We start from the raw sequence: 11,110 nt of genomic DNA, 5'->3' as shown, positions 1-11,110 counted from the left end.
CCTCATAGCAAAAATCCAGTTTAAGGCGCAAAGTATCGTCCCTGATTAGCCTGTGCAGACTTCACAGGCTAATCTGGGATGACATTTTATGCACATGCATTAAGCCCCCTTTTCACAGCTCAAATATAATTGTGTTGGCTGTACCCCACTTTTTTAATGATGCTCCTTCCCCAATCCCAATTCTCTGAGGAATAATTAATAATTTAGGAAGTATTATTTCCCGGTATTGGAGTCTTTCCAAATATGCAAATAAATTTTCAATATTCAAATACTTTTTTGCCCAATTATTTGCAATAGGATTCTTTATTGAAATTTACAATACTTTTGCCAACATTATTTGGTGAAAGAATTCATTGCGCTGTTTGAGTCTTCCAATGAGTCTTATTAGTAGCCCTACTGGCATTTAAACCTATTTTTCATGGGACCCAAACTTTGTTTAAGGAAATCAAACAGTAATTGTTGGATACACATATGTTAATGACAAATATTTAAGCATAAATAATTTGGACTGTTTCCTGCTGAAGAATATGAAAGTTGATCCTATATTCACCATTCTATGACCGAAAGGTCATATGCCTGTTTAATTCTGTGACCAAATATGTCTACATGCTTACCACCAGGTTTAGCAATATACTGGAGCAAAACCTGATATGTTAAAGATCTTTGACACAGTTTTTTCATTTGCAAATTTCAATAACCAATTGTTTCGTGTTATGTCTGAGATCGTTATCAATTAGTCACTATCTTTTTGTGTACAGTTAATATTTGTAATTGTGTTTGTTTTTATTTTATACGCTTATCAAGAAGAAAAATAAAGCATTTTTGTTATGTTATCCTACATAAATCGAAGTAGTTTGTGTTAACTGTGTTTCTTTTGGATTATTGGTGGCTACTGATAGAACATTAAATTTTGTTAAATTTGAATTGTATCAATCGCTATTTATTATAAAAAATGGTACAGAGTATCTCTTTCTCCTAAAATATCTTACTTCAAGCATGCAGTTATGAACTTGAATAAAAGAAACCTTTTCAGGGATATAATTTTAGATTAATTGCCCATTAATAGGAAAGGACATCATGTATGCAACATTTTCTATGGAATAATACCTGCAACGTCTTGAAGTGGCATTGAAACTAGTCATGAGTGACTTTATTGCACTTGTCTTTGCCTGGACTTAACATGGCATTTATTCAATTTGTTTACGATAAACTGTCATCTGCCTGCAAGGCAACTTACGAGAAAAATGCGAAATATTTTGAGAGAGGCCTAGGCTACAATTCACTAAGGTTTGTATCCATCTGATCTATATTTTACCTTAATGTATTGTATCCATCTGATCTATGTTTTACCTATATCTATTTGTATCCATCTGATCTATATTTTACCTACAATGTATTTGTATCCATCTGATCTATATTTTACTACATTTATATGAATTTGTATCCATTTGATCTATATTTTACCTATATGTATTTGTATCCATCTGAGCTATATTTTACTACATGTATATGAATTTGTATCCATCAGATCTATATTTTACCTATATGTATTCATATCATCTGATATATATTTTCCCTATATGTATTCATCAGATCAATGTGTTTTATACAGTGAGCAAATTTGGATTTAAAAGTTATAGCCCAAATTCTTATACACATATATAAAAAGTAAAATTTCTTACTAGCCCGACTATATAAATTATTTAATTCCCACTAGCCCGAATGGATTTTCACTAGCCAAAACCCTTCGGGCTATTGCGAATTTCGCACACTGTTTATATATAGATATTAGCAAATCTGTAAGTTTTTCTTTATTGAAATATACTGCTTAATACATTTGGAAGCCATTTTTAATCCCACTCTACCTTTTACATAAAAATGCTAACGCTAATTGTAAGTCTATATTCATAGACAATATATTTTGTACCATTTCATTTACAAGAGTTATCCTAGCCTGCAGGGTGTGCCTTTGGAAAGTTTAGTAGCCTGATATCATTGTTTGGGAAGCCCCTAGGCTCCATGCTTTTTAATTGTCTGACTCAGCATCAAACATTTTTTGTTTATAATATGTTGCAAACATTTGGTATGTAATGTAATCAAGTCAGATGTTGAGGGAATTTCCTTATAAGTGTATTGTTAAACCTTTCAGTGCTGGAACAGAATTTCAAAGGCCTTTGCAAACAGTTTGGATCCAAATGAGACGCCACAGAATGTGGCGTCTCATCAGGATCCAAACTGTTTGCTATTCTGATAGAATTCTTTGAAAAAAATCGAAGAAAATGCTAATTTTAGAAATTCAGCAGACGACATTTTAGCAGACGACAAATTTCCCAGCATGCAAAGGGTTAAACCTTGTGAACACTACCTGCTCTGAACACTTCAATTTCTTGGAGTCTCAGGTGAGCGCCTTGAAGCTCTTGGTCATCTTGTTTGTCTAAACATGTTTGCTTCTATGTCTGTATTGTTGGTTGTAGGGAGCTGAAGTTCAAGTCCCAGTCATGGTTTTACACGGATGTGAGCCGAAAGTATCGAAGGTTCGGCAGCGCCAAGGTTGTGCGCACGCTGTACAAGCACACGGACGGATCTGGACACACAAAGTTCCACTGTAAGTTGTCATATGAGGTCTGTTCTGTGCAAAATGGGTTGAATGCATGTGTGTAAAGAGTGGTCCCAGATAAACTGGACTGTGCAGTCTGCACAGGCTTAACAAGGACAACTTTAATAGATTTTTTTTTTTAAAGTTAGTCTTGTCTTAGCGTAAGTCCAGTCTAGGCGGAAAGTGTTGTCCATGAATAACCTGTGTGGACTGCACAGGCTAATCTGGGATGACACTCAATGCACATGTTTTAAGCCCAGTTTTTCCACAACAAGACTTATGTACCCCAAAGTGTGAGGGTTGTTATCTCGTAAAAGTTTATGATTGCAATTAATAATTCAAGTATCAATTATGCCTGCTCAATTAATGCTAAAATGTTTGGGCATGAAGAGTACATCGTTTGATGTTTGGATAAAAAATTAGACCAAAAAATCAAATAATTTTGATACGTAGATGAAACTAATCCTCATCAATGCAGTGTACTGGTACAAATGCTATTTCTGTGACACTGTTGATGAATGCATTTCAGTGTTGTCTTTATGATACACTAGCATATACTCTTAAGTGGGAATACAAATCTGGTATTTTGAAGGAGTATGCCATAAACATTGTTATTTACATATAGTTAATTTCTCTGCCTTGAGTTAACTCTTTCAGTGCTGGAACCGTATTTGAAGGCCTTTGCAAACAGTTTGAAGGGTTTTTATCTTATTTAGGGGAAAAAAGCCTGGCTTTTTTTGAGGGGAAAATAATAACGCAAAATGCTGGATTTTGGGGAAAAAAATCATGCAAAACGCTGGATTTTGGGGGAAATAAGGAAAGTCTTAAATAATCAATTTAACATATTTTGCTGTTTTTAAAACAAATTCAAGGCAACAGATGATTTAATTATGCAATATGTTATATTTTTCTACACTGGATCAGGTTAACTTATGTATTTGAAGTTTAAAAAAAAAAATGGGGGGGGGGGGAAAATGAAGTCTGGGGGAACATTTACCTGCTGAGGGGAAAAAATCAGAGGGGAAAGGGCCATTTTTCGGCGGATCCCAAAGAAGGAAAAAAAGCCCTGGTTTGGATCCAGATGAGACGCCATAAAATGTGGCGTTTCATCAGGATTCAAACTGTTTGCAATTCTGATAGTATTCTTTGAAAAAAATCGAAGAAAATGCTCATTTTAGACATTCAGCAGACGACATTTTAGCAGACGACAAATTTCCCAGCATGCAAAGGGTTAAAGATGCCAGCATAGAGTTGCCGCCCTTTCACCTTTACTTAGCACAGTTTGAAAACACTTCTACAATTATCCCTTATCACTCAGAAATGCACTTTGAGGCATTTGAAGTCCTTTAGAAATCAAATTAGATTTAAGTCCCTTCTTAATATATTGATGTTTGAAAGTCTTCATTTCCAACCATAAGAGTAGCAAACAGCATAAAACCTGAACTGAATGCGAGTTACTCGCAGCTGTTCTGGTTTTGTGACTGTTTTGCACCTATCAATTATTCGATTGCTTCTGAGTGGGACAGGGTTAAGTTTATAGGTTTAAATTGTTTGCTACTCTAGGCTGATTAGCTGCTGGTTGTTAATTGGATGTTCATTTGGGACATGTTCTGGGAAAACTTTATTAATTTGCATTAAGTGTCGTGCTACATTAGTGAAGTCTGCATTGCATTAAGTGTCGTCCTACATTTAGTGAAGTCTGCATTGCATTAAGTGTCGTCCTACATTAGTGAAGTCTGCTTGCATTAAGTGTCATCCTACATTATGAAGTCTGCATTGCCCTAAGTGTCATCCTACATTAGTGACGTCTGCATTGCATTAAGTGTCATTTCCTACATTAGTGAAGTCTTCATTGCATTAAGTGTCGTCCTAATTAGTGAAGTCTGCATTGCATTAAGTGTCGTCCTACATCAGTGAAGTCTGCATTGCATTAAGTGTCGTCCTACATTAGTGAAGTCTGCATTGCATTAAGTGTCGTCCTACATAGTGAAGTCTGCATTGCATTAAGTGTCGTCCTACATTATTGAGTCTGCATTGCATTAAGTGTCGTCCTACATTAGTGAAGTCTGCATTGCATTAAGTGTCGTCCTACATTAGTGAAGTTCGCACTGGCTTTTCACGGAAAGTTTTGTCTTAATTAGTGAAGTCCGCACTGGCTTTTCACGGAAAGTGTCGTCTACATTAGTGAAGTTTGCACATGCTAATCAAGGAAAGTGCTGTCCAACATTAGTGAAGTCCGCACAGGCTTATCAGGGAAAGTGTCGTCCGACATTAGTGAAGTCCACACATGCTAATCAGGGAAAGTTTAGTCCCAACATTAGTGAAGTCCACACATGCTAATCAGGGAAGACTGTTTTCGACTTTATGGATTTGTTTGCTTAAAAGAAGTCTGTTGTAATTGAACATCAAGTTAAGGTGAAAAATGTTTGTCCCTGGTGAATCTGGGAAGACACTTTAAGCACATGCATTAAGCCCTGTTTTCCCAGGATGAGGATCAATTAGTTTGAGCCCCATGACTTGCCGCAATGACTTGTTTGTGGATCGGTAGAGAAATAGTTTTTAGATTGGCCATCCTATGGCTAACTCAGATACTAGCAGTACTTTGACAGCTAAGCTTGATGACACTTGTTCGACTAAAACACAACCAAGCATGATTTGTTTCGAAGACAAACTGATCATAAAACTGACAAACTAAAATCTAAAGTACAAAATGAAATTCCCTATTATACCTTAATTCATAATTTCATATTCATTTCTTCTCAGTAAAATAAGGAATGCATTCTCAATTATTAGTTTGCTGCTTGATTGCGCTGGAATGTTTTGTAGTTGTAAGATTAGCAATGGTTGTCAACAGGGATATACTTGCCAATCAAAGACTTTTGTATAAATGTGTTCGAAATTTAATAGACAGGCTGTTTAGTTGGAAATTTTATTAAAATACCATTTAAAATTTTACAGGTAATAAAGACATCTCAAATTGACATCATGTGAAAGACATCATTTTCAATAACAATGTTTGGGATGTGTTTACTCTGTTTTTGTACTAACATTAGTTGTATAACTTTAATAAAAGATAATTCGTATATTTGATGTTAGGAAAAAAAAACAGTTATTGACTAGAGAACCATAAAATATTATCTAATGCTCACTGGTATCAAAACATTATATGAGCGACTTGGGTTGTGCTTTGGTAAATAATGACGTACTACCAATGTAGCAGGGTTTGGTATAAGGAGTACTTTTACTGTCTTGCTATATAAGCTATCTTTTATAGCGACACAGTAGAGTGTCCGCCTGATTTGGAACCGGGAGGTCCCTGGTTTAATCCTCACTGTGGGCTGGGATTTTTTTAGACTGGGTTTAAATTGGGCGCCCTAACGTGGGACAGTAGGAAATTTGTTGAAGAATTTGCAAATGGAGAGGGAGTGTGTAGCAGGGTTGGGTTTAAGGACAATTTACACTGTGTTGCTATATAAGCTAGCTTTTATAGCGACCCGATAGAGTGTCCACCTGATATGGAACCAGGAAAGCCTGGGTTCAATCCCCATTATGATTGGGGATTTTTTTTTGGCTGGGTTACACCAATAAATAATTATACGACTTATTAATAAGTTATATGTGATTGACGCAACGCCGCAGTTTTGAATCAACATAATGCATACTGCTGCATAGTTTTACAACCATCAAGCACATATTAGGTCATGGGTTCTAACAATTTTATTTTGAATCTCACAAAAGCAAATTATTCTTTCATATACTTGCCTCATTCATCTACGCCTATTCATGTAGAATTAACTTTCTAATCAAAGTGTCTTTTGAGCTGATTGAATTTATTATGATTGAAAACAATCTTTTCTTTCAATATTTGATCAACTTGCATATATTTTTTAAGTTATATAATCAGGCATATATGAACCTGTAAGCTGTGAAAGTTTGGTGCATAGCAGCCTTTCATGTTTAATATCAGATGGTCCTACAGAACGGCTGTTAAATCATGGGCGCCTACTCTATTTGATGATGCATTAATAAATGCTACTTCCAGAGTGGCGTTAAAGACCATATGTTTTGAAATTCACATATAAATCTACAGGGTGAGTACGTGTAGGTTTTATATATATATATCAACATTTTTGCATGATTTAAAAATCTGGCAATGTTGTGTGATTCAGTGGACATGAATTCATTCACAGATCTATGTGGAACTTGAGGATCTTTATAAGTTGTTGGAAGGTGTAAGTTTGAAAGGCATATCGCTGTCTTTTGCCTGTGGGATGAGCAAATGTACAGAGAATAAATTGCCTATGAATAACCTATACCCTGCTCTTAAAAAGTCTAAGTTTATTGCAGATTTACTCCCCTTTGATGAGACAGCTATTGAAATACCTTCTACTTTTATGCCTGTAATATGTCTCTTTAACTATTCAGGGCTGGAACCGAATTAAAAGGCCTTTGCAAACAGTTTGGACCCTGATCAGACGCCACAAAACGTGGTGTCTGATCAGGATCCAAACTGTTTGCTATTCTGATAGTGTTCTTTAAAAAATTTGAAGAAAATGCTAATTTTAGAAATTCAGCAGACAACATTTTAGCAGATGACAAATTTCCCAGCATGCAAAGGGTTAACTGCCTGTTAAGTGCTGTATGTTGGCATGATAGCTTCTGTGGTAAATGTCACATTACTGTAAGATGTCAACCACTGTCATAAACTGGTCTGAATATGTAAACAAATGTGGGTATTAACGTTGTCAATGCACTTCTTCGTTGCTATTAGTTAGGAATTCTCTGGAGAGATTTGGGATTGAATATGAAGAATGAATGAGCGAGGGTACATGTACGACCATGGGAAAGTGGCTCTTTTAAGATTAAAGACATGATTTAAATCAGGACTTTTTCATAACATGCAAGGGTTTATCATATTTCACATACACATGTATCAGAGCAAGATCAGATAACTGTGTGGTACTATGATTCTTGTAATGGCTTTCAGGCAATTACATCAGTTATCTATGTTATAATGTGTAACTAAGTGAGAAAATTGATGGAAACACACTGTCCACACTTTATGAGATGGGAGAGCATATAGATTTATCATTGTCTGTCTGTCTGTCTGTCCATCCGTCTGTCTTTCCATAGACACAAATTTGCATCCTACACAGTTCTCCTCCACTTGTCAACCACTTGGTCCTTATGATATGATTTAGTTCAATTTGCATAAACTAAATGAAGAACAAGTGCTGTTTTTACTCAAAGTTTTCAGACACTCACATTTTTTGGACAACCTTGTTTTTTAGCAAAATACTTATTTCACGTAACTATAAATATTTCGGACATACAGGTTTTGATCCATTACAAATGACACTTAATATTCTGACAGTTTATTCACATTGCTATTTAACCAGAATTTTGCCCTATATTGCGCTTTTTTTACTTACCCTTTCATCATTGCGTTTTTACAACTGGATTAAGGTCATGAAACCTGGCAGGTGACTGCCTAATAGGGCAATGGACCATTACATATGCGTTATTGGGTAAATAACTATGTATACCTGTAATAGACAATGGTCTCACCAAATAGCTTAAAATGAAACGTATACAAAAGAAATGTATTCTATGCAGCGTGGTTATTATACAAGCACTTGCTATTTTTTGTTGAAACAATTAACGCTTTACACATGGCTTACCCATATCCTATTGTCAAAGCAAGATGTTTAAATTGTTCCTAAGAACTTAATGTTATTACGTTAATAATTGATTTAAAGACAACAATGAAAAAATCATAATGGATGATTCAACAAAGTAGTGGTGATAAAAGTGGATACAACAAGGACATCTGTACTGATGGTCAGTCAGTACTCCTTTAACTTTTCATCGTACAACACTCAAACTTGAATGCATATTTTATGTAAGGATAGGAAATCGTGCATGTGAAATTTTCACTATCTGTTTTTTAAATTGCTTAAACTATTCCCTTGACTTCTTCAACAGTAGAATTTGTGATAACCTTAAATAGGTATCTTTAGCCATTGATAAATGGCATAATTATCAGTTGTTATGTTGAAAAGTCTTTGCTCAGGGCAAAGTAATTTGATACAGACCTGTAGACCCATTGTCTGGTCAAAAATGCATCTTGTTAAAGTTGCTTGCTAATCATATGTCTTGCTCTGGGGTTTTAAAGGGACCTTTTCACAGATTTTGGCATGTATTGATGTTTGTCATAAATGCTTTATATGATAAATGTAACATTGGATCTAAAAGTTCCAGTAAAAAACAAGAATAAAATTAAAGAAAGAAAAAAGTCTCAGTTACCCTCAACTGGGCTCAAACCACTGACCCCTGGAGTTGAAGTCAAACGCTTAGACAACTTCCCCATCATGTAAAAGTTACTTGCTTCAGGTATTTGAGTTTGGCTCTGGGGTTTTAATTTACCCTTTACCACTTAGATACGTATTTTCACGCATGTGTAGTCCCTTAGAAAGTTACATTTAATTAAAGACCTTTATACTAGATTCAAGTTTTTAAGGCTTCATTTCCAAACCTTAGATACTGATGAGCATCAAACAGCATGAAACCTGAACAGATTGCGAGTAACTGTTTTGGTTTTATGCTGTTTGCAAAAGACATTTTCACTATGCTTTTTATGGGGAAAAAGGTTAAGCATGCCTTAAAAGTGTCTTCCCAGATTAGCCTGTGCAGCTCGCAGAGCTTTGATCACAGATCAATATGTGTGAGAGAGTATCTTTAAACTTCATACTGGCTAGGAAAGGTTGTGATCACAGGAATATGTTGCCCATTTGGTGCAAAAAGGTACCATGTGACTTTGAAATTAGATGGCACATGGTATTTTTTGTACCAATGGGGGCGATGTGATGAGAGCCTATTTCAATTTTCTATGGATAGGAAATGTTCTGATTACAGAAATATGAAAGAAACAGTATCTTTAAAAATTTTATGCAGGCTTATACTGTATAATGTTATGACCATAACAATATGTGAGGGAAAGCCTATCAACACTTCTATAGCCTAGAAAATGTTTTGTAGACACAGAAATATGTATGAGAGTGCAAATTTAAACTTTCCAGATTCTAGGAAATGTTGTGATCAACAAATGCGAAAGAAGTCGGACCTGGGACATTTCTGATTACATTTACTGAGGTCTGGTATTGTTCCTGAAACTGTCGGTCCTCGTGTTTAAAAAAAAACACAAAACAATATGTAAAATTTCCTTTGGCTGAAAATGAAACTAGGATTATGAAAACAAAATACGGACAGGTTCATGTTTGTTCTTAACTTCGATAGATTGTTTAACGACAGAAAAAGGATTTTACAACCAGTCAAACTTGCTGTCTTTGATTGTGACGTAACAAACTCAAGTGCTATTCTTGGAACCAGTCAAATATTGCACCTTGTTTCGTGACTTAAGCCGCACAACAATTTTTTTATATTTGTTGAATTAAATTTTACTTGTTTAAACACTTGTGATGATCAAATCGAAGCTGGGAACCTCTGGACTGTCGACTGTTCCATGTCAAAAATTGATGCGAAAAGCAGCACCACCAGCGGCTGTTTCAACGATCACAAAAATCATCAAAACTTTTTCACTTTTAATGGAAAGTTTTGTTCTTATAGAAAAAGTATAAATTAAGTTGTTATTATAAATTATATTATTTAGCATTGTTAAAAAATGTGAATTTATAAGTATCGGACCTCATGTCCTGTAAATTTTTGGTCCTTCACATGGGTTGGTTGTTATCACAGAAATATGCATGAGAGAGCTTATTTACCCTTTCAGTGCTGGAACCGAATTTTGAATGCCTTTGCAAACAGTTTGGATCCAGTTGAGATGCCACAGAACGTGGCGTCTGACATCAGGATCCAAACTGTTTGCTATTCTGATAGTATTATTCGAAAAAAACAAAGACAATGCTAATTTTAGAAATTCAGCAGACAACATTTTAGCAGACGACAAATTTCCCAGCGTGCAAAGGGTTAAACTTCCTACGGGCTAGGAATGGTTGTGATCACAGAGATATGTGAGTGAGAGTCTATTTAACCCTTTGCATGCTGGGAAATTTGTCGTCTGCTAAAATGTTGTCTGCTGAATTTATAAAATTAGCATTTTCTTCGATTTTTTTTCCAAAAAATACTATCAGAATAGCAAACAGTTTGGATCCTGATGAGATGCCACGTTCTGTGGCGTCTTATCTGGATCTAAATTGTTTGCAAAGGCCTTCAAAATTCAGTTCCAGCATTGAAAGGGTTAAACTTGCTACAAAGTAGGAAATACTGTGATCTTAGAAATATGTGAGGGAGAGCATCTTTAAACTTTCTACCAGCAAGGGTGGGCTTAATCTTGATTGATGTTTCAGAAGCGATTGACTACCCAAATTGAATTTGAAAGCCCTTTATTATGTTTGCACAAGGATTTAACTGCTGGTTGTATCAAGGATGTTTTTTGTGTGATACACCAGGAAATATTTAAATATTGATCAAATCGTTTAGGTCTATAAAATTTAG

The 11,110-nt window shown here is 35.3% G+C and overlaps 1 protein-coding gene across 7 annotated transcripts in view; it reads left to right on the top strand.

The window, feature by feature from the left end:
• The first annotated feature begins 1,126 nt into the window (after nt 1-1,126).
• The window catches only part of LOC127864044 (uncharacterized), a 103,127-nt gene continuing 93,143 nt past the window's right edge, over nt 1,127-11,110 (top strand). For 4 of the 7 annotated variants that reach the window (XM_052403725.1, XM_052403724.1, XM_052403722.1 and 1 more), the window contains exons 1-2: nt 1,128-1,287; nt 2,475-2,605. In XM_052403725.1, coding sequence (XP_052259685.1) covers nt 1,181-1,287; nt 2,475-2,605 — 238 coding nt within the window. In that variant the 5' untranslated portion in view covers nt 1,128-1,180. Of the gene's footprint in view, nt 1,288-2,474; nt 2,606-11,110 lie in introns of all 7 variants that reach the window. The other 3 variants (XM_052403726.1, XM_052403729.1, XM_052403732.1) reach the window with 1 other exon arrangement.

The sequence above is a fragment of the Dreissena polymorpha genome, unplaced genomic scaffold, assembly GCF_020536995.1.
Source record: "Dreissena polymorpha isolate Duluth1 unplaced genomic scaffold, UMN_Dpol_1.0 chrUn089, whole genome shotgun sequence".
NCBI lineage: Eukaryota > Metazoa > Mollusca > Bivalvia > Myida > Dreissenidae > Dreissena > Dreissena polymorpha.
Note: the sequence above shows the minus strand (reverse complement) of the source record. Positions and strands in the feature narration are given on the sequence as shown.